This window comes from Vigna umbellata, chromosome 4 (genome assembly GCF_029865625.1).
Source record: "Vigna umbellata cultivar VRB3 chromosome 4, Vumbellata_1.0, whole genome shotgun sequence".
Classification (NCBI taxonomy): domain Eukaryota; kingdom Viridiplantae; phylum Streptophyta; class Magnoliopsida; order Fabales; family Fabaceae; genus Vigna; species Vigna umbellata.
In genome coordinates, this window is record NC_142168.1 from 39,553,899 (window position 1) to 39,579,010 (window position 25,112).

The 25,112-nt window shown below is 38.6% G+C and overlaps 1 protein-coding gene across 2 annotated transcripts in view; it reads right to left on the minus strand.

Moving 5' to 3' along the window:
- LOC148200149 (cleavage stimulation factor subunit 77-like) overlaps positions 1-25,112 on the minus strand; it is a 52,275-nt gene that overhangs the window by 19,072 nt on the left and 8,091 nt on the right. For both annotated transcript variants that reach the window (XM_088111544.1, XM_088111545.1), the window contains exons 9-17: positions 19,737-19,783; positions 16,038-16,101; positions 14,611-14,731; positions 11,034-11,092; positions 10,766-10,834; positions 10,223-10,363; positions 9,465-9,529; positions 2,477-2,573; positions 340-399 (exon numbers count right to left, since the gene is read on the minus strand). In XM_088111544.1, coding sequence (XP_087967670.1) covers positions 340-399; positions 2,477-2,573; positions 9,465-9,529; positions 10,223-10,363; positions 10,766-10,834; positions 11,034-11,092; positions 14,611-14,731; positions 16,038-16,101; positions 19,737-19,783 — 723 coding nt within the window. The remainder of the gene's footprint in view (positions 1-339; positions 400-2,476; positions 2,574-9,464; positions 9,530-10,222; positions 10,364-10,765; positions 10,835-11,033; positions 11,093-14,610; positions 14,732-16,037; positions 16,102-19,736; positions 19,784-25,112) is intronic.

Here is a 25,112-nt window from a genome sequence, read left to right on the forward strand (position 1 = left end):
AATAGAGCTCTTGTAACTCTGTAGGGGGTATCGAATATACTTTGTGTAAAGTCAGGCGTTTTAGCTTGTAGAGAGGGGTTATGCCCTCAGCCAGGAAGGTTATGCTCCCAACTCATTCTTGTAAATAGGTCTCTTTTACTGTGAATAATACAGGAAACCCATTGTTTCTTTCTGTCTCCATCTTTTGATTGAGTTCTTGTTAGGTTCCAAACCCAGGAACCTAACAGTTTTATTCTATGTTTCTCTTTCTTCTATTTCAACACTAATTATGCACATGACACCCTGAAGAAACAACTTGTGATTGCATGGAGAATAGTGTATAATAACATTTGAAGAAACCTTCAGCATGCTTGCAAGATCCCCATAAGTTTGCTCAAACTGAGTGAACTTTTTCCAGACCTACAATAAGAATAATTACACATAAATGAAAAACCAGTAAACAACAATCTCTTGAATTCTTCTATTGAATGAGTATATATAAGCAAAATTAACACAAAACCAAACATGTGGAATAATATCGGAAAAAAATTATGCATTTCAATCTAAAAATGTACTACACTATTCATTGGTTTTCTACTTAGCCTATCTTTGGGTTTCAGCTCATAGATTGTGTTTGAATCTTAAAAATATATCTTAACCGTGGATAATAAGATTAATTGGGTGATTCTATATCTATATGTTGAATATCCTATTTCCACTAAAGATAAGACAAATATATAAGTGGATGCAAATATCATAATAACAAATCGGTTTTGTAACATTGAGTTAAGTTCAAAGTTTACTTTCTAAGATTATGTTATTAGCCTAGAATAGGGTAACTAAATAATTTTTAATTGTGTCCTCAATATTTTGTAATTATATTTTCTCCCTTGTAAATGCAATAGCTCTTTGTCTCTCTTTCTTTCTCTTCCTTAACATGGTATCCTATCTGTTGAAATAAGTGCCAAATTGGACATTTACCATACAATAAATATAGATTGATTGAATAATAAATATACATTGATTGTAAGAAATCCCTAAAATTAAAGGATTGGGACCAGGAGTTTATTTTGTAGATTTGCTCCTGATTTAGTCTTTATTTAAGGACATTTACTTCCTTTATTCTAGATATTCATTTCCTTTATTTTAGGAGATTTATTTCCTTTTATTACGATTTTGTTTTTCCATTAAATACCAATGTATTATTTCTTTCTAAAATCAAGAAAAGTAATTCCACAATTATTGCTTGTTGCCTACACATTTGTTCAGATACTACCAAAGCAACCTTAACTGCTGCAATTCACCCTAATAGCCACTATTGTTGTTTTTCTCTTCTTTGTAAAATCAAGCATTAGACAGCCAGTTGCTGATTTGCATAGACGACGTCTATTCCAAAATCAACAAAAAGCAGATTCCAGCTTTTCACAAAAAGACTAGTGAACTGGAAGGCATTAGAGCTTCATACATTTCTCAAATGGTCATAACTTGTGTGAACCTATCCAAGGGAAAGGGGTGCCTTTCTCATATCCTTGAAAAGGGTCCCAGGAGAATCCAACTTTTCCTTCATGGAATGAAAAGGATTCCATGATCATGACCAGGTGGTGGGATTCCATGGAGCCCAACATAAGTGACCCATGTATGTTTCTTAAAACAGTGACGGATATATGGATTTAATCAATCACATGTATTCTAAGGCAATGATGTTAAATAAAGAACCAAAGGGGTAATGTCAGAGATAAAATAGGTTGTTAATTATTTAATTTAGAAAATTTACTTTATTTAAAAAGATTATGATGAAAGATAAAATGGTTTATTTCAACGCTTTATTTGAAGATTTTCTAACAAATAAAAAGGTTTAGTAATTATTTTAAAAGATTTATTTTATATAAATATTTTCTAAAAATTAAAAGGTTTAGTAATATTTTTAAAGATTTATTTAATTTAAATGATTTTCTAAGAAATAAGATTTGTGTGAATAATATTTCAATTAAAAAAACTTGTTGGGAAGCTCATTTACTGTGAATAAAGGCAAATATCAAAATACTAGAGAACAAGTTCCCTTGAAACAGTTAAATTGATTTCCCTCATTTAAGATCTCAAATGGCCTCATTCCTAAAATATTTGGGTACTCAACTTTTGTACATATCCATAACCAAAATAGAGACAAACTTGATCTGTGGACTGTTAGATGTGTCTTTCTTGGTTATTCAACAACTTGTATCCATCATATGCTGCATTCTTAGAAATATTATTATAGGGAAAAGAAATACAAAAGTGTGGGAAGCCAAAGAAAACCCACTAAGAGAAACAAAAGTGCAGAATATAGTGGTATCACATACATATCTATTTCAATATATTGTTCCCTAATGAGCTAAAATCTAGTATCATGTACCTGATTTAAGCAGAAGTATAACCTACATGTTATTAACTAAGCTTCTAGTAAGGTTCCAACAAATCTTTTTTTTCAAAGAACTAGAGAATAGGAAGCAAGGCCTACCTCAACTGACTCTTCTGGTGGAAGTGAACTTAACGCCCTCTCAAATAAAGCTCGTATGTTTTGGTCATCATTCATTCGTATCAAGAAATCAGCATATCTGATATATAGTGAAAATAGTCAATATTCTTTTTGGTACGAATGGAATTATCGTTAATAAAATGAGGATGTCACACCCATATACAATTTAGATAGATAAAATGGAGGAAAGCATTGGAGTTATTTGGGTCACAAACTACCTAAGGTTTATAGTACTGCTATACATCTAGTATTATATGATAGTAAAAACTGGAATTTAAAGAGATAAGATGAGAGTAGCAAAAATGAGAATAATAAGAAATGTGTTGCCACACAAGAAAGAACAAGATATAGAGAGAGACATTGATTGGACATTATCGGAAACAAGCAAAGTCTATTCTAGTAATAAGACTGTGGAATTGATATGCTAGTAATAAAACTAAGATACAACCAATGTACAAAATGAAAACTAATAGGAATAAAATCTAAAACTTCCTAAAATATCTTGACATTACAGAAAAATTCACCAACAATCTACACTCCACAGTCAATGCCAATTATAAGAGACAACAAATAATTGTGAAGGAAGAGTATGACAAAGATAAATGCAGAGAGGAGCCTCTCAACCAAAGTTGAAACTAGAGAAACAATGGTCAAAACAAGGAAGAGGAAGTCTTTTGCAGAGAAGACGTGCAATTGTCCCAATGACAAAGGGTGGCCAGTGATAGACAGAAGACAGATGCAGCCAAGGATAATGGTGGATGGCAATGAACATTAAAACTAGAAGAGAGGGATCAACTCATTCTGATTCCAACTTAAGACTGAAAATTTGAGAAAAATAACTTAAGAGATTGATTATCTCTCAACTGATTTTTGTTATTTATACAAGAAAATTACATTAGGAATATCGAGGTAATTAATGTTAATAAGTAAACAGCTCATAGGTAAAGTTTCCAATACAACTACTACCTATATTTAATACCTATTCTAACACCACTAATTCACCTGGTACATTAATTGGAGATGAATCCAATGCTCCCAGAGATAAAGAGTTGAGTCTACTGAAGATAGCAGAAAACCCAAAAGGAGGCAAAATAATTACCCAGTTCCAAAGCAAAACCAAGGTTTTGACAAAATTTAAAAACTTAATAAATACTGACAAGACACCCTTTCTTGGTTTAGCATCAAGTTTAATAGACAATATTTGAAATCTTAATGACTTGGACATACCTACTTGCCTTGAGGAAAGGGGTTTAGGTCATGCCTCCATCACAATTGGAATCATTTCATTTTTAAAGGTTGTCGCAGAGCTTTTCTCACCACCTTGGACATTAGCACTCAATAGTGGTAGAATTTAAGTCACGAAGATGTTAGCTCTGAAGGACTTGGGTATAATAACAATTTGTATGGGATGCTCAATAGAGTATTTAAGTATTTGATACCCAACACATTGGAAATCATTTGCATTTTGAAAGGTTGTCGCAGGGCTTTTCTCACCACCTTGGACATTAGCACTAAATAGTGGTAGAATTTTAAGTCACGAAGATGTTAGCCCTCAAGGACTTGGGTATAATAACAACTTGTATGGGATGCTCAATAGAGTATTTAAGTATTTGATACCCTCCCTCCCACCCTCACCAACACCCCCTACACAACTAAGTCCCTACCACATTCTGACAACTTATGTGTTAAGACCATTTGTGGGACTGTGATAGGCCTTTATTGGTATATAGTAGAAGGAAAACCGGTACACATACCGATACACAACCTAACTGCCAAGGCAGTTAGAGTGGGTAGTTAGGAGGGTTGTATATAGGGGCCGAGAGGGTAGGTTGAGGGGGTTAGCGAAGTAAATACTTTTGGTCGTCAGGAACGTGTAACCTGATTGGGAGAGGTTAAGCTCTCTGCATTGTATCTCTGACTGTTTGATGAATAAAGAATCATTGTTTTCAGTACTCTTGTGTGGTGTTTGAGTGAAGAGAAGTGAGTTACATTAGGTTCTTGATTAAAGAACCTAACATTTGGTCCGACCTGCCGGATACAAGGAGGAGAGGAATCAGCCATGGGAAGCCAGACGGAGGAAAGATTGGACAATTTGGAGATGACGGTGGAGGGAATCAAAGAGGAGACAGCGGCGATCAGGCGCGATATACAGCAACTGATAAGAGGGACAGGTGGAGGCCACAATAATCAAGGGGGTGGCTCGGATGGAAGTAGCAGTTCAGTGAATGATAACCAAGTAAGGTACGACAACGGGGGAATTCACCAAAACTGGCGGAAAAGGGTCGAGTTACCTTCGTTTGAAGGAGTGGAACCACATAGCTGGATTAACCGGGCGGAACGATTCTTTGATATTCAAAAGGTGGCAGAGGAAGATAAGGTAGAACTGGCCTACATCAGTATGGAGGGGAGCGCGAGTTACTGGTTCAAATATTGGAAAGAGAAGACCAAGAATCGTTCTTGGACGGGTCTGAAGGCGGGACTGATTAACCGCTTTGGAGGAGGGTTTAGGGGCACTGTATACGAACAATTAGCCACATTAAGGCAAGGAGGCACAGTGGAGGAATACGTTAGGAGCTTTGAGATGCTATTGGGACAGACACAGGGGTTATCGGAGGAGTTGATATTGGGGTTCTTCCTAGCTGGGTTACAGGAAGAGATAAAAGGGCAAGTGCGAATCCAAGATCCCCAGGGTTTCATGAGTGCGGTAAGGGTTGCGAGGGACGTGGAAGACGCAATGAACCGCGCACGGGGTGTAGTCTGGCACGGAGGAAGGGTGAACCCGGTGAGTGTACGAGCTTCTTCAACGATCGTTAGGGGAGACGGGGATCGTAACTCTGCAAGTCGGTCCAGTGGGGCAGAGGGGGGAGGAGCTACCAGACAGGTAGGGTCGTCAATGGCCAGTAACACCAACGCGAGGGGAAATACGATTACCGGAGGCGGAGGAGGAGGAAGAATGGTACGAAACTTACCGTACCCAGAGTACCTAAAAAGGAGGGCAGAAGGGAGATGTTTCCAATGTGGGGGCCCTTTCGCTCCAGGCCATCGGTGCTCAGAGAAAAACCTGAGGGTCTTATTGTTGGCGGAGGACGAGGGGGAAGAATCGGAGGAAGACGCAGGCGAGGAGACAAAACCGATGGAACTCTCGGCATGTTCCGCGGAGGGGTTAACGCCGCCAAAGACGATGAAGTTGACAGGATTAATCCAGGAAAAGCGAGTAGTAATCCTAATTGACAGTGGGGCCAGTCACAACTTCATTAGCCGGAGAGTGGTTGAGGAGTTGGAGCTGCCAGTGATGGATACTCCATCGTATACTGTGAGTTTGGGTGATGGGCATAAGAAAGTGACGAGGGGGAGATGCGAGAAAGTTCGAATAAGTTTGGGCGTCACTACGGTGGAAGAAGAGTTGTATGTGTTTGAATTGGGGGGTGTGGACGTCGTCTTGGGAATTGCCTGGTTGGCTAAACTGGGAGAAGTCGTAATCAATTGGCGGGAGATGTCGATGAGGTTTGGAGTGGGGAACGAGAAGATAACTATCCGGGGAGACCCCGCCTTATCTCGACAGCTGGTGGAACCCAGCGAATTATGGAAGATAATGGATGGTGACTCATGGGCACTCGTATGGGAGTTAGGTGTAGTGGAGCAGGAAACAGGGGGTGAGGTGGCGCACGATTTGACAGCAGCACAGGTAGTGGAATTACGAGCTGTCCTGCAAGCCCACGGACGCATGTTCCAGGAGAGAGAAGGGTTGCCTCCTAGTCGTAATTTGGAGCATAAAATAGTATTTAAAGAAGGAACAAATCCTATCAATGTCCGGCCATATAGATATCCATATCTAATGAAAGAGGAGATTGAGAAGCAAGTTGCTGACATGCTGAAAGCGGGCATTATAAGACCCAGTCAGAGCCCATACTCGAGTCCAGTCATTTTGGTAAAGAAGAAGGACGGGAGTTGGCGGTTTTGCGTGGACTACCGGGCTCTGAACAAAGCCACGGTTCCGGATAAATTTCCGATCCCAGTTATTGAGGAATTGCTGGATGAACTCAAGGGGGCCAGATATTTCTCCAAACTGGATCTGAAGGCCGGCTATCATCAGATAAGGATGGGCGCCGCGGATATCTCGAAGACGGCCTTCCGAACCCACCAAGGCCACTTCGAGTTTCTGGTGATGCCATTTGGGCTAACAAATGCGCCGGCCACCTTCCAAAGTGCGATGAATGATTTAATGGCAGCTTATTTGAGGAAGTGGGTGCTCGTCTTCTTCGACGATATTCTGGTTTATAGCCCCACTTGGGACGAACATCTGACGCATTTGAAGATGGTGTTGCAGCTACTGGAACAGCACGGGTGGGTTGCAAATCCAAAGAAATGTGAGTTTGGAAAACGACGGGTCCATTATCTGGGTCATCAGATTTCGGAGCAGGGGGTGGAGATGGACCAAGATAAAATTAAAGCAATCGTAGAATGGGGAGCACCGAAGAACTTGAAAGCTTTGAGAGGCTTTTTGGGTTTGACAGGTTACTATAGAAGATTTTTGCAGAAATATGGGGAACTGGCCAGACCATTAACGGAGTTGTTAAAAAAGGGGAAGTATGAGTGGACGGAGAAAGCCGAAACAGCCATGGCAGCCCTGAAGGCCGCTATCACATCTGCACCAGTTTTAGTACTACCTGATTTTACTCAGGAGTTTCACCTCGAGTGCGATGCTTCAGGGGGAGGTGTTGGTGCGGTCTTGATGCAAAACCGGAAGCCCATTGCGTTTTTTAGCCGAGCTTTGTCCACAGGATCTCTGGCAAAATCCATTTATGAAAAGGAATTAATGGCTTTGGTGATGGCCATTCAACACTGGAGGCCGTATCTGTTGGGGAGAAAGTTTGTGGTGCATACAGATCAGCGCAGCCTTAAATATCTGTTGGAGCAGAGGATTACAACTTATAGTCAGCAAAATTGGATAGCCAAATTGATGGGCTATGATTTTGACATAGTGTACAAACCGGGGAGTGCAAATAAAGTAGCGGATGCCTTGTCTAGAAAGGGCGAAGGGGAGATGGAAGAGCTGGAGATGAGCACTATATCCCGACCTTATTGGCATGATTTCCAAGACGTTTTGAAGGAAGTAGAGGCGGATGACACACTTAGAAGGATCATCGAAGATGTAAGAAGGGATCCGAATACACATGCGGCCTATATTTTGGAGAAGGACCGCTTGCATTATAAGGGGAGGTTGGTTTTGTCGGCCAAATCCAGCTGGATTCCTAGATTGTTATCTGAATTTCACGTGACTAACACTGGGGGACATTCGGGAGTATTTCGAACATACAGGAGAATCGCTCAGTCCTTATATTGGGTGGGGATGAAAAAAACGGTGACCGAATTCGTGGCTGCATGCGTGATCTGCCAACAACATAAGTATCTGGCGGCATCACCCCAAGGGTTATTACAACCGCTGCCCATTCCGCAGGCGATTTGGGAAGAGGTGAGCCTAGATTTTATTGTTAAGCTGCCCAAATCTCAAGGCTTTGACGCTATCTTAGTGGTGGTAGATAGACTGAGTAAGTATGGGCACTTTATCGCGTTGAGACATCCTTATTCAGCACGTACAGTGGCAGAGACGTTCACTCAAGAGGTAGTCCGATTACATGGGATTCCTACATCGATTGTAAGTGATAGGGACCCTCTATTTCTCAGTATATTCTGGAAAGAACTCTTTAAACTGCAGGGTACCCAGCTCAAAATGAGTACAGCGTACCATCCAGAAACGGATGGTCAAACATAGGTGGTGAATAGGATTCTTGAGGGGTATTTGAGGTGTTTTTGTTCCGAACAACCCAGGGGATGGAAGACGGTTTTACCTTGGGCAGAATACTGGTACAATACCAGTTATCAGGCTGCAGCGAGATGTTCCCCTTTTGAGATTGTGTATGGACGTTCCCCACCAGCGTTGAGTCGATTTATTCCAGGGGAAACAGCGGTTGAAACGGTGGCACAAGATTTGATTACTCGTGATGAAGCGCTGCGGCAATTGCAGCAACATCTTAAGCAAGCGCAGGAGGCTATGGTACAACAGGCGAATAAAAAGAGGAGGGAAGCGGATATTAAGGTGGGCGACTGGGTTTATTTGCGGATCAGGCCCCACAGGCAGACTTCCATGCCAACCCGTTTACATCCTAAACTTGCAACACGTTACTTTGGGCCTTTCCAGGTGTTACAACAGGTGGGCAAGGTTGCTTTTCGTCTACAGTTGCCCGAGACAGCTAGGATTCATCCGATCTTTCACGTGTCTCAGTTAAAGAAGGCGGTGGGGGAGCAGATAGTGGAAAAGGAATTGCCAAGGGAGCTGCAAGCTGAGGGGCCCATATTTTGGCCTGTGCGAATTTTGGAAAGGAGGCAACGGCAGTTGGGTGAAGTTGCAGTCCCCCAAGTCCTGATAGAGTGGCAAGAAGGAGGCCCTGAGGGAGCGACCTGGGAAGATGTGGCTACTATTCAGGAACAGTATCCTGAATTCAACCTTGGGGACAAGGTTGTTTTAGGCGAGGGGGGTATTGATAGGCCTTTATTGGTATATAGTAGAAGGAAAACCGGTACACATACCGATACACAACCTAACTGCCATATAGGGGCCGAGAGGGTAGGTTGAGGGGGTTAGCGAAGTAAATACTTTTGGTCGTCAGGAACGTGTAACCTGATTGGGAGAGGTTAAGCTCTCTGCATTGTATCTTTGACTGTTTGATGAATAAAGAATCATTGTTTTCAGTACTCTTGTGTGGTGTTTGAGTGAAGAGAAGTGAGTTACATTAGGTTCTTGATTAAAGAACCTAACAGACTGCGTTGTAAAAAAAGAGTACTTTGGAAGCATGCATACAGAAAAAAAAAATGTTATTTGTTCCTATGACATGAAAAGAATAAAGAATCAAGCAAATATAGGTGTGCAACCCCAAGGAAGCATAAGAGATATCAGAATTGTAGAACTCACTCGAGAATATAAACAGGTTCATGCATAAAGCGTTTTAGTCCAGCTTCAAAAACATTATGAGCCATCTGCATGGAATAAACGAATAAAACAATAATATTTATTGTTACTTATCAGAACAAACAAGAAATATTTAATTTCTCAAATTCTATTTTCATGATACAGCCCCTTATTTATGGACAAAATTAGTCTCAGAAGAAACCAAATCTGCCACAATCAGGGAGAAAAATCAAAAAGCAACAAATAGCCTATCACCAACGATCTTTTATCATAATTCAAATTTCATTAAGTCTCATCCTGGACATATGTATTGCAAAATCAATACAACACATAATTAGGAAACAATTGTGACAAACTTTCCCGTATCCATAAAGTATTTAGTAATTTACTAGCTAGAAGTAAAAACTTAAAATATATATATATATATATATATATGTTATTGTGTTAAATCTCAATGGAAAGAATGAGCAAGAAAGGCAATCCTTGGACATTTTCCTTATTGTAAGATAATTACTTCATTTTGAGAGCCAATGACACCAACAACAAAAGGCATTTTCTTAACTAAAATTAAGTATATTTACAACAGCTTGCACTTCCATATATGTATATAAACATATTCAACTATTGCAAACACCAAAAACATTTCCAGGCACACATACAGCAGAATCATTAGTATAAAAAAAGATTGTATGCGAATAAATAATTGTACCACCTGTCTAAAATACATTGGTCGACAAAATTAAAAAGGGAATAGTACGAACCTTTGGATCCTTATCAAGACAAAATGCCATTGTAGCATAAGCAACATAAACATGATAAGTACAGCTTGGGGATTTTCGCGCATCCAGAAAGTACTTCCTAGCAGCTTCAACACCTTCAGTCCTTCTAAGAAATCGCATGAACTGTAGCAAGAAAAAGATGTCAAATTTGCTGCAAGAAAATCTATCAAAGAAAACACTAAAATGAACTGCACAAATCCCTTAACATTGTCAACTAAGGAAGCTAAAACAGAGAGAAAAATACAAATTTATGTTTCTACACAAACGTGATTTCCATGGATGAATGTCTATTCAAGATAAACGTGTGTAGAAGTAGAATCCACCACTATAAAATGCAACAGAAAAAAAAAATCTGTAGACAACTCTGTAAATTCCTGACAATCTCAAGCAGCACTACTTTATGACTTGTTCAATGATTTTCAAAACTTAATATCATAATACAAATTGATTAACATATATATACATGTACGAAGCATCCAACACTACCATTGAGCCCTAAAAGCATTAGCAAACTATTTCACGTACTTGAATATGAGAAAGTGAGGTTGCATTGACACCGTCTCCCAAAAGGCTTTCATATATTTTCTTTGCAGCCTAACATAAAAACAAAGGAAATTAATTCAGTTAAATGATTAAAAACGAAGAAAAATAATAAACAAACAAATTTTATATTTACAAGAACAATACAAAAAATTTAACTATGTACAATGACTCAATCTTTTTAATAATGCATAACCTCCAATAATACTAAATGACATTCATCACTGTACGTTTTGCAACACAATTACAATACCTGAATTGCTCCACGAGACTCCTCAAGCTCTGCACAAGCATATCGCAGCATTTCTGAATCTGTTAACAAATGAAATGACAAGGCCTTTTTATGCATAATTAAAAGTCACACAGTACCCAAAAGAAACATATAAGCCTTAATTTTCACAAAGATCAGATAAGTTAACACAAGAAGTTCTGGAAAAAAAAAACGAATGTCATCGGTAATCATGGAATTTCATACTATATGTTGAAATGAAAGATATAGAGAGGGAGAGAGAAATAGGCTAAATCCCATGTGTAAAATACACGGTAATGTATTTATAATAAAAAACGAGATTAGACCTAATATAGGCTAACTCAATGGGTTTGATCCTTTGATGAAAAAGAAGATTAGACCTAATATAAAAAACAATCTAATTGTCACATATAAGTGTTATTCGAATGACATCACCAAATAGTAATTCCTCAAGTAATTATGTATGCCCATAGCTCTATATTCTTCTTATTCCCTAGATATTGCAACATTTGTTTCTTACACTTCCAAGACATCAAGTTACTACCAATGGAGACAAAATATCCAGAAGTCGATCTTCTATTAGGAGATATTGCTCAATCAACATTTTAAATAATAGACAGCTTTAGTATTGTTATTGTGATAGCAAACATTCTCCAAGAGACCATTTATTGTATTTCAATATACAAATGACTACATTCCAATGATCTACACATGGGGAATTAAGAAATAGAATCACCACACTAACAGCAAATGAATAATATTAAGATAGGCCTTACTGTACATCATAGGATTTGAGAGAGGCTCCCCCTATTGACGTAGGAGCTTGGTATTGAGAAATTGGACATTCACACTCAACTATAAGAGCCAAAGGGGATGGAGGAGTTGCAATGTTGTTAAACTCAACAATCAAATAAAGGGATCAGAAAGACAAGAAAAGATCTTAACTTGAGGATTGTAACTCAACTCATATGAGTTACGAGTTAAAAAAAAAAAAAGTATATTCATAAAGAAATATTATATTCATAAATAGGTTTTTTATTAAAAATAATATATAATGATAAAAATAACTTACACATAATAATAAGTTTAAATACTAAAATTTAGTACATAAATCCACCATAAAAAGAACCAATAAGTGGGAATGATATATTTTCTTTCAAAACTCGACCCAACAAAAGAACCAAGGGAACCAGATTAGTAAAAGGATCCCTAGAAGGAACAGAGGTGGAGAGCAAATCAAAAAGTAGAGAAATAGAGGCTAAGTAACGTTGACTGCAAGTGTGCCGAGTGTCGACAACTACGAGGGCAGCTAGCACCGACCATTGCGAGGGTGGTGATCACCGATGACTGCAAGGGCAGCGAGCACCAGCGACTGCAAGGGTGGCGAGCATCGACAACTACGAAGGCAAGGAGCTTCAAAACATGCAATGGTGATGCTTTTGTATGCGAATGTAACCCTAGTTGGAAAAGGTAAGAGTATTGGGCTTCTCATGGGTTGGGCCAATCATAGGACCAAAAGGATCAACACGGCCCACAATCCCCTATTCAACGAGCACCCTCGCATACTCGCTCCAATATGCACCATTTAAGATCCGCCCTCCGCGTTTACTCACTTCGTGGTCCAAACTCACAAGATCGTGCGAGTTTACAATCTTACCCGCAATTTTAACAACACTGAGGAGTTGGCCCTAAAAGTGAGTAATTTGGTGAACAATTGGATAGTTGCAGTTGAGTGTACACCTGGAGTGTTGGTGGAGGTGGGGGATCTTTAAGGGCACTAAATGCAACAAGAGGATCACAGACAAGAGAGATATTGACTATAAAGGAAAAACTCGGTGAAGGTGACATGCTAAAATGAAATAGCAAGTAAGAGAAGGCGAGAAGCTTGTGTATCCTTTTATATGACCTAGTGAATTCAAAAAGGACACATTTGTCTAACCTAAGACATAATTCCTCAACACCAGGACTAAAATTAGAACAAAGGATGTGAACCCAAAAACTTTAAGAGGTAAGGGACGGAAAGGCTCATGAAGAAATAAAATAAAATGAGAAATTTTATCATCAAAGACCGAAGATGAAATGCGATTAATGAGATAACATGCACTGAGAAGAGCCTCACCCCCAAAATCATAAAGGAACCTCACTAGGGATTAAAATTATACGAGTTGTTTGAACAAGATGTCCATTATTGCACTCAGGCACGGTATTTTGTTAGGTGTATAACCAAATGAGGTTTGATAAAGAATGCCATGAGAAATCACAGAATTTTAAAAAGAATGAGAATGATACTCACAACATTAGTATCATTTTATCATCTAAGATCGAAGATGAAATGCGATTAATGAGATAACATGCACTAAGAAAAGCCTCACCCCAAAAATCGTAAAGGAACCTCACTAGGGAGTAAAATTGTACAAGTTGTTTGAACAAGATGTTCATTATTGCACTCAGGCAACGTATTTTGTTAGGTGTATAACCACATGAGGTTTGATAAAGAATGCCATGAGAAATCATAGAATTTTAAAAAGAATGAGTATGATACTCACAATATTAGTACTATACAAAGTTCGAAAAGAAATTCCAAATTGATTTTTAATTTCATTGTACAATGATTGAAATTGTAACAATTTTTCATTAAAATCAGCCAAGTACATCTCAAATAATCATCAATAAAAGTGACAAAATATTGAAATCCTAAATTTGACTTAACACAACATGGTCCCTAAATGTCAGAATGAACTAATACAAAAGGAGACGAATCACGTTATGAGACACTTCTAGGGAAGAAACTACAACTGTGTTTTCCTAATTGACACAACTCACAAAAAAAACCTGGTAACTTAGACAAACTACTAAATCTTGGCAAGGCTAGGACTACCCAATTGAGCATGAATAAGAGGGAGATGAGTCGGACGACAATGACTGCCACGTGTAGTGAGAACTGATAGCAACGGTGAGCATTGGCGTAGCACTTGGAGGCACGTCAAACCTCCAATCACTGTGATTTTTGCAACACAGTGATCACCTGACTAGATCAAAAGCAGGAGCATAGTGTCACCAATCCAAACAACAGTGGTGGCAACAATGGTGAGAACGATGGCAATGATGATGGCTACAATGCAGCAGCAAGACCAAACTGGGTGGTGGTGAAAAACAATGGCCAAAAAAAATTAAAATCAATGTCGGAAATAAAAAGATTTCAAAGAAAAAAAAAATAGCATGGGTGAACTATTCACTAAGTAGGCAAGGATTAACCCTAGCTCTATATACTATGTTGAAATAAAAGAGAGAGAGGCATAGGCTTAATCCCTTGTGTAAAGTAAAAGAGAGAGAGGAAAGGGTAATGTATTTATAATAAAAAAACATACAAAAAATATAGGCTAGACCCATTTCATGATTAATACAAATGGCATAATATCTAACACTATAGATGACAAATTTCTTTATAACAATTGTATCATGGCTTAGAATAACTATTTTAAAACAAACAAAAAATCAAGAATGTCGTGAACACAAATATAATATGCACTCATGTACATCAAAAAATTCAGCATAGCTAGAGAAAGAAAACATTACAAACCAGGGAGAGCCTTCAGAGCCCTTTGAAATACTTTGATTGCTGCATCTATGGAACCACCTTTTGCATGCCATGTAGCATAGTCATACCATATATCAGGATAATGGTACATATACATCAAACACTAGATAATAGCAATGTAGTTAGATATTTCATAAACAATGGAACAAATCAACACAAGATATTCCACATTAGCTTCTCCAAAATCTTATTTTTAACTCATTCAAATTAATTTTAAGCAATGGAAAAAGTAGTTTCATTTTTCCTTCACATATTTCTCTCTACAAGTGTCTATTAAAAAGTTCATTAAAATAGTAATATGAGACCTATATCTGTACAATACAAACGTAACCTATACAAGTCAACTATAGTCAACTATATTATACTAACAGACCCCCTGAAAACTCAATAGGAATATTTTTCAGAAGAAAAATTCTTCACATTAAGTTTGCCCTGAAGAAAAACAAAGCAAGTTGAAGAAAGAGACTTAGTTAAAACATATACCTAACTCACACTAATAAAGATAGATATCAAAGCCTAGATGGGAAGAATAAAGTCCACCAAATAATAAAGATAGATATCAAAGCCTATTTGGGAAGCTAATCTACCTAACTCACACTAGGCTCAACATTGGATTTGCTGTGAGTTTAGCTAGTTGTTATACATCTAATCCAATTGAGTTCCACATGAAAAGATAATAGGTAGAACGAAAGGCATCACCCCATGATGGATAGGTACAACACCAAGTAGAACGAAAGGCATCAACTAAGTATCTATTCTTTCTCTCTGCTTTACCATTTTGCTAAGGTGTATGACAACAAGTGAAATAGTGTAAAGGAACTTGCATAGGTAAAACAGTTCCTCCAAGAACTAAAATTTTGTAAGATTCAGCAAATGATGTAATGGGATAATCAAGCAATTACCACATTGCTTCCAATCATGGGTTGCATGAGAAGACCAAACACAAAAATTGACCATTTATTCAACATAACTTATGGCTCAAGCATATTTGTCCTAAGTTAGTCCGATCCAATGATCAACTTGCGGACATTTAACAAAATCTTGAGACAACCTTGGATTAAATTTATTCATTCCAAGTTTGGCACCTTCAATCTTTATGTTCATATTAAGGGGGATTGTTAAAATAGGTTCAAAATAGGCTTACTAAAAAGTTGCTTTTAATTGTACTTATATCTACTAAGGTCCTAGAGGTGTCTTTACTTGGTTTCTACTTTTTTCTCACTTTCATTGTATCTCAGATTAATATACAATTTCTATATAATACGAGAACATACAAGAGACTTCGTACAAGCTCTCTAAAATATATTTTTTTATCAAGTAAAACAAATTATTTGTTTCCCCACATTAATGATAAAATATAATAATAAAGGGATAAAGAATTAAAAACAAATAAATATATTTCTTAGTACCTGCTCATAAGTAAATATAATTCGTTTGTTGGAGGAGGCGGTATCTATTCTCTGTGGATTTCCTCTGAAATAAAATAATGATTAAGTTAGATAGAAAATACAAACTAAACATCATAACATATAACATGATAAGAATATAAAGACATAATGACCAAAGGCATTAGATCCGGGCTACCATCATTTCAAAATGATAAGTATGGCCAAAGATGACAACCCCCTAGAAGGTTATAACTTTTAAATCCAATATGAAGTCTAAAGAATGGTTTTACATCTTTTATTTTATAACAAGTGCATTTAGAACTTTTGAACAATACAGTAGAACACAAACATGTAGTTAACATACAAGACCACTCTAGAAGCCCCACTTAACAAGGTAAGCTTTATGATCTTAGGCATGATATCAAAGCCTTTTCTGGTTTTTGGCATAATATTTGTCTCAACAGAAGTGCATCATGAACATTATAGTTAAAATCAATATTTCACTCATAAAATAGTAAGATCCTACGATTTTATACACTAACATCGCCAGGATTGTCAAACAAATTCGTAAAATCATGAGAATCAGTGTTTTTTTCTAAATTTTTCATTGAACTACATCTTCACCTTCTTGGATGAATGAACTCAATTTAAATAACACCTAAACCCAATCAAATGTTAATCCAATTAAAAGCTCGCCTCGTTATGTATTGCCAACCGCATCACCACCCAATTAAAAATTAATGCAATTAAAATTTACCTTTTTTCTTGCAACTGCAACACCTATTCACTTTCTCTGGTGAATAAGGTTTCAAATAAAACAAAATCCAAACTCAATTAAAAATTAAGGGTGTTTTCTGTTGCACCCTTCACCTTCTTGATTGAATGGGTATCAATTAAAATAAAACTCGATTAATGTACTTTTAACTTCTAGACATCTCTTCACGTAACTTGCATTGGTTACATGCACGTTCATCTCTTCACCCAAATCCAATTAAATGTAACATTAAAAACTTCAAAACAAGTTTTCTATCATTGGTTATGTATATGTATATGTGTGTGTGTGTGTATATATATATATATATATATATATGTGTGTGTGTGTGTGTGTGTGTGTAGAAAGTAAAACTTACAATCAGGGTTATGATCCCATGAATTACGATTTTTGAACCTTTCACAATCCTAAACATAATTTCGATTTTAAATACCTTGGTCTTGAGTTCTCCTCTATAAATCTACAAGTTATTGTGTGAATTGTTGTGGAGACAAATATCACTGATAGGCCAATACTTAACAATTTAAACTTTTGGGAATTTGGACTATGGCACATAATTCTCCAGACAGTTGATCAGCTCACTTAAAAACAATTCTCCTGCTGGAGCCCAACATGTTTTTAGGCCGAATGAGTCATTGGTCCATGACAGGCATGAGGCACTTAACGCATGGAAAGTATATGTGTGTAAAAGGAAGAGTGGAAATCCTAAGGTTGAGGTGGCATGAGCAATGGAGAGATTGTTACAAGGTTGAGGTGGCATGACTAGTGAAGAGGTTGTTAAATGTGAGTGCTTTAATATTTAGACTCTTGAGGGAGAGGGGGATATTCATTAGTTAAAGGAGCTAGGCTTTGGACAATTAGAGGTTTCCTTCACATGTAGTTTCTCTTTTATTGCAAATTGTGAGAAATAGAGAAGATTGGGAGAAAATATCCCTTGTGTCTTTTGCATAGACATAGGATAGTTTATTTATAATGTAAAATATGGACCAATGCCCTTAATACAGAATGGGCTGAGCCTAATTAACAGAAACACACATCTTAACATCTAACACAAATAATACATAATTCCTCAGTTCTTTCATCTTTTTTTTATTCTACATTTATAGCCATAACTCTAGTCAATAACATCTTTGAAAAACTGGTCTATCAAAAGAACTGCTAGATGTTGAAGTTTTCTCAATTCTTTCTACCCATTTAAGTTGTACTTGAACGATATGTCACCAATCATTTTCACTCATCTTCAAATAATTTTTTCTTTTGTGATCATCCCTCTAAGAGTACAGAAAAGAGAGAACAGATCTCCTATGCCCTGAGAGTAGGGTTTCTTGCCAACACTATTGCCCTTGCACATTAGGGTTTTCTTTTCCTGCACCGCTGCCTCTACAAACTAGGGTTTTCGTATCCTACACCGCTGCCTCTGCAAACTAGGGTTTTCTTATCCTACACCGGACCTTCCTTTTCGGATGCAAGTTGTGCCTCTACCATCTCCACCATCTCTTTTTCGCACCAACTAATTATGATGCAAAAAACGGCCCCATAGACCGCCATGAGAAACCTGCATCGCCACCGCTGTTGTGGTGGCAAACTGCAAAATTGCCCCAATTTCCGTCATGGCACCACCATAATTGACTTTTGATAGCACTGCTTGGAGGAGCAAAAAACAAAATGTAGTAGCAAGATCAAGGACTAAGCAAAATTTCGAGCAATGGCCTAAGGAATTCGTGAACTTCTATGGTTATAGATTACATTGGAAGACCTACGGATAAAGTAGGGTGAACCAATGAGGTAAGGCATGACAGAATTAAACATATTGACGTAGACAAACACTTTATCAAGAAAAAGCCAAAAAGTAGTTTGATTTGCACCCATATGTATCTACTCAAAAATCAACTTGCAAACATATTGGGACTGTCAAAACTGTGCTACTCATGTATTTCAGGAAGTTTTGTTATTATATCCTTGCTACAATTTTATTCTTTAGTACAAGTGTATCTTGGCATTAATACTAGGGTAATGAATTTAAAAGCAATCCCAAAATTACAGGGATTTGTTTCCTTAGAATTACTCTCTATTTCCTAAAATAACAAGCAAGCTCGTTTATTCATAGGTCCAATGGCCTCATTATTGAAATATAGAATACTTATACTATTCTTTTTAAATCTAACAAGGACTTTAATTTCTAAAAATAACCCCACCTGTCCTGTTTTGCTACCCCCTCTCCGAAGTTTTTGCATGATTGCCTATTTCACCCACCATTAAAGATAATAGCTCAGTCTTAAGTAGCTTCAAGTGTTACAATGTGAATCATGCCAACTAGAAAAACATTAGGCCATCAGTTCCAAAAAAAACCAAAAAACTAGAAACAGATGTGACTAAGTTTTCTCTACCATTTTATTCAGATATTTTGATACGTAACTGTGTCATACCTTTAGGTTTTAGATATTTTGTAACCTTTATTAATGAATTCTACCATTGCATTTGGATTTATTTAATGAAAAACATATCTAAACTTCTATCTACATCCATGTCCTTCTTTAATAAGATTAAGAACCATTTGGCAAAAATAGTTGAAGCCTTTCGAAGTGACAATGCTAAAAAATATTTTTTTCTATTGAGCTTTCTTTCTTCTTATCCACATTGAGTATTTTACATCAATCCACTTGTCCTCGAGCACCACAATAAAATGGCATTGCAGAGAGAAAGAATAGACACCTTATGCAATGCAAATGCTTTTGTACATCATTGGGGAGAAACAGTTCTCGTTGTTTGTTCTTTAATTAAAGCAAATTGGTGCAAAAGAAACCGTAGATAAATCCAATACTTTGCCTCAATTGCTTCATCAGTTTGATCAATATCAAGTAGCAGAGATCTAATAAAAACTTATCAGTGAAAATGTTCATGTAATACAATCCAATTACTGGAAAAGAAAAGAAAAACATGTTACTTACTTTTCAAAAGATAAAAGCCTCTTCCATGCAATCCACTGAATTTCTTCCTGTCAGAAGTAATCATGATTTTAGACACGTAACAAGCACAAAATCATGTTGTAGCTTCACTTAACACTTTGTTTTAGGATAGCCAGTTCATGGCATGATCTAAACACTTTCTAACCAAGTGGTCTAGATCTAAATCCTTAACACCCCTGTTCTTTGAAATAAATTTGAATTTCAGCTCAAGACGGGCCTATATATTGTCAATGATTAAAACTCAAAGGGCTCACTTATGTGAGAATGCAGGTTAGAGATATAAAAGTGTAAAACCACCAATATGCTTCTGCGTAACAGAAAGCTTTTTATATAGTTTGCATTTTGGATAAAAGTTTTTATTCTATATAGCATAGAGATTTTGAAAATTTTGTATCAACTTATCAATAACAACAACCCTTATAATAGAATAAGAAAAAGAAAATGAATTGAACTTCTCCAAAATTAAAAACAACTTATGCTCCTCAATGCATACCAACGGTAGATGACAACACGTATGAAAAAATTGAGGTGCACAAGATAATTTTGCAGAAGTCTCGATCATTCTACACCCTTTGCTCAATTTACTTTCTTCAGGCTAAAATCCTGTCTTTACAACAAATTCACTCAATAATCCCCCTATACAGAACCCACTCCCTATTTATAAAGTTTCTCTTCCCCTTCCCACTAACTAACTGTCAAATAACTCTTCCCTCCTAACTGCCCTCTCATTTTCTCTTCCTTCTATCCTAAACCCATTATCACCTATTACCCTATATCCTATCAGAACAACCTTGTCCTCAAGGTTGGAACCGGAAAGCTTGATCTCATGGCTCCTCTTCATCAACCTGTTACCATATGAAGGGAACCCACTGGATGCTGCCCTCCAATTCAGGTCTGGAGGCTTGGGTGGTGGCAAATCCTCCTCCAATGACTTCCACTTTTTTTGGATTCTTTTAGCCCAATTTTGTGAAGTCCTCAAAATCTCAACTCTGACTTCATCGGCTCTTGTAACACTTTTGGCAGCTGCTCCATCTACTTGCAAACTCTCATGTAAAATTTCCACACTCTCCATCTGTGTTATTGTTGCCCAGTTCTCACAGAGACTGCTTCTTCTGTTCCCTTCAACTATCTTTAGTAGAGTTGGGGCCAAATTTTTCCAAGAAAGGTGTTTGAATTTTTTATGCCAAGTCTTGCACCCTTGGGCTACATTTTCTTTGCTGTTTGGGTATGCTTTTGTTTATCCCTTGGTGTTTTGAACTTTAGAAGCATTTGTTGCCCCTGTTGTTTGATCTTGGGTGTCAATCCCTTCATAAGTGGTCAACTCTTTTCTTTTCACCCACGAAAAAATTGGTGTCTCCTCACCCTTCCTAGCTCCATTATTGTCAATGGCATCCTCTTCTTTTTGCTCCCAATTGCTTGAATATTCTCCTCCACCTGAGTGTTTCTTTCCTTTCTTGATATCTTGCAGCAGGTCCTCTCTTGCCCTATAAACAAACTCAACTGGGTTGCTCTTTGACACCATTGTTTTAACCCAGGCCTCAACAATTCTTCCCCTTTCTTTACTGTTTTGACATTCCCAACACAACCTACCACTCTATCTCCACTAAAAACAACAACTTTTGCAACTTTACTTGGAGAAACAAGAGTCACAACCTTCCCATCATGATCTTCACCTGATGTATTTTCCCTCCCAACATGTCACGTTATCCACCCTTGCATCAGAAACTTCTACAACTTTCTCAGAGGCAGCTTCTGTAACTCCTGTAGTTTGGGCTAACTTCTCAAAAACAGAGCCTCTATCTCTTCCTCTGAACCCCCATATCAATGCCTCTTTCAGCCCTTTCCAAGAAAGGTTCTTGGTTTTATTTTTCCAGGCCCTAAACCAATAGATGGTGCCTCCCTCCATGCAGTTGTAAGCCAACCTGAGCCTCTCCTTCTCTGTGACATTTTGGATGTCAAAGAACTTCTCTGCCTTAGAGATCCATCCCAATGGGTCCAGCCCCTTAAACCTGGGCAATTCTTCCTGCTTCCTCCAATTTTGTTCACCCCTGTCTTCCTCCAGCTCTTCTTCTGAACCTTCTTTCTGTCCTTTCATGACAGATTTCTCACTTCTTTCTAAGCCCTTTATGTGAATCTTGATTTCTTGCTTCATTTCTCTCGTTTCTTGCATATTTCTTCTCCATTCTTGCATATTGCTTCTCCATTCTGCCATGCTCATTTTTAGTTTGTTGGTCCTCCTCTCCAAGGTATTGTCTCTTCCTTCCATCACCCTTCTCTCCCAAAGATCCAACACTCCTCTCCTAAGGATATCCGATAGTTCTCCTGTTGATACGGCAGCGCTCTGGATGATTTGACCGCTTCTCGAAACGAAAAGTCAGACCAATTTGTTAGGTTCCTGTTAGATATATTATCTTTTATCTTTTAGTTGGTTTGTTATTATTTCTCATTTGTATTTTGGGCTTAGCCCATATTTCTTCTATTATAAATAGAGAACCCTATGTGTGTATTTTACACAAGAGGGATTAATTTAAATATAGTTTTTCACTATATTCAACATGGTATCAGAGCAAGTTCTCTGATCCTCTTCTGGTGGTCTCTGCTGTCTATCGGCGGCCGGTCGCCATGGCCGCCGGCAGCCCCTAAAATTTCAGTGGGCAGTCCATTTTTCTTCTTAAATCTCTGCCACAGTCAGTACCAGTCCAGACCCAGTGTGCCACTGCTGTCGCCGCCACTTTCCGCTGCCGTCACTGCTAACTCCGGCCACCGTCGCCGCCGCTGCCGCCGCCGGCCACCGTCACAGATTCGACGGGTGACCTGCGGATCTGGGCCGTCTCTTCGAGCGACGGCCAACCACGCCGGTTTCGAGAGCCACCTCTCAGTCACGCGCCGCCACGCAGCGCTTCTTTCCGACCAGTCCGCCGCCACCTTGTCGCCGGCCACCATCACAGTTCCGTCCGGCGACCACTGGATCTGGTTCGCCTCTTCACGCGACGACCAACCCCACCGGTGCCGGCGTCTGATTCTTCCCCACGCTCCGCCACGCGCCGCTTCTATGTTCGCTGCGAACAGGCGCGTACAGCTCACGCGCCGCCCTCTGGCCACCGGAAAGTCTCCGCGACTCCTCCATAGCCGTCGTCTGGACTTCCTCTCTCTGTTCAGACCCTCAGAGCAGCCATTGCTGCCATCTTCGTTTTTCCAGCGCCGTTTTGCCGCTGTCCGGCACCGTTTTTCCGCTGTCCAGGCGTCTTTTGCCGCTGTTCGGCACTGTTTGCCGCTGTTCGGCGCCGTTTGCCGCTGTTCGGCGCCGTTTTCCGCTGTTCGGCGTCGTTTGCCGCTGTCCAGGCGCCGTTTGCCGCTGTCCAGGCGCCGTTTGCCGCTGTCCAGGCGCCGTTTGCCGCTGTCCAGGCGCCGTATGCTTCCAACAACTGTAGGCCCCCATCACCTCATCAGTTAGTGATGGCAGTCCATGTAGTTTTGTCGCTTCCAGCCACTACAGGCCCCATCAGTCAGTGATGGCAATTTAGTCCCTACAGTTTTATAGCAGTCAACCGCCGCTGCAGTCGCTACTGCCTCAGACAGACACAACTGCGTCAGTTCTTCTTGGGCTAGAGTTTAGACCGATCTTCTTGTGATACACGGCTAAGTATCACCACTTGGGAGTTGTCCAGTAAAGAATTTTGGACCTCCAACGTATCTTTAGATCTTTGATGTCTTTGTTTCAGCATTGTAGCTTAATATTTTGTTTTGTTTTAGTGGTCCAACAACTGTGATATTCCACATTTCCGCCGTTCACACTGAGGGGGAGTACGTTTCCAAGACACTGCAAGTCAAGTCACATATATATGGGTGTAGTCCCTGCAGTTTTGTAGATTTCAGTTCCTGAGTTTGAAACCTAACTAAGAACACTAACCGTAGGTAAAAACAGTAATGAAAGAATGGGTTTTTCTATTATTCACAGTAAAAGAACTCTCTTTACATAGAATGGTTGGGAGCATAACCTCCCTGGTTAGGAGCATAACCTCCCTCTACAGGCTAAAATCCTGTCTTTACAACAAATTCACTCAATAATCCCCCCTCTACAGAACCCACTCCCTATTTATAAAGTTTCTCTTCCCCTTCCCACTAACTAACTAACTAAGTAACTAACTGTCAAATAACTCTTCCCTCCTAACTCCCCTCTCATTTTCTCTTCCTTCTATAACCCTAGATCCTATCACAATACCTAGAAGTAGACTTTTTGACAGTAATAGAACCTGCATAGTTAGCATTAGTATATATTTTCATAGTCAATGTGTCTTCCCTTTTAAATAATAGCCCCTTTCCAGGATTTGACTTCAAGTATTTGAGAATTTTGTCAACTGCTTGCATGTGTCTCTCTCTTGGGTCATGCATAAATTGGCTCACTACACTAACTGCATAAGCAATGTTTGGTTTGTGTGTGATAGATAAATCAATTTTCCTACCAATCTTTGATATTGGGCCTTCTCTACAGGAGCACTTTCCTCACTTCCAATTTTGTGATTTTGTTCTATAGGAACTATTGACATTCTACATCCCAATTTTCCTATTTCTTTGAGGAGATCAACTACATATTTCCTTTGGGAGATGAAAATTCCGTTCTTGGAGTAAGCAACCTGTTTTCCATGAAAATGTTTGAGTTTTCCTAGATCTTTCATTTCAAATTGGGCTGCCAATTTTTCTTTTAACGCCAATTTTCCTACAATAATCATATCATCCACATAGACAAGCAATAGAGTGAGTTTACCTGTAGAAGAGTGCTTTATGAATAGTGTATGATCTCCTTAGCTTTGTCTGTATCCCAAGGGAAACCATTGCTTTTGTAAATCTTCCAAACCATGCTCTAAGGGATTGCTTAAGACCATACAATGCTTTCTTTAGGAGACATACCTTGTTTTCTTTCATTTTTCACTTCAAAACCTGGGGGAATCTCCGTGTGCACTTCCTCTTCTAGATTTCCATGAAGGAAGTCATTCTTTATATCCAACCGGTGTAAGTCCCATCCAAAATGAGCAGCCAACGCGAGAACAACTCGAACTGTATTCATCTTTGCCATTGGGGCAAATGTCTCCTCATAGTCAATCCCGTAAGTTTGGGTATATCCTTTTGCCACCAATCTAGCTTTATATCTTTCTATTGTCCCATCTACCTTTATATCTTTCCATTGTCCCATCTACCTTTTGTTTCACTGTGAATATCCATCTACACCCTACTGCCTTCTTGTTTCTTGGCTTATCAACAATCTCCCAAGTGGAATTTCTTTCTAATGCATTCATCTCTTCTTTCATGGCTTGATTCTAATGTTCAAGTTTCATGGCCTCCTGGATTGAGGTAGGAATT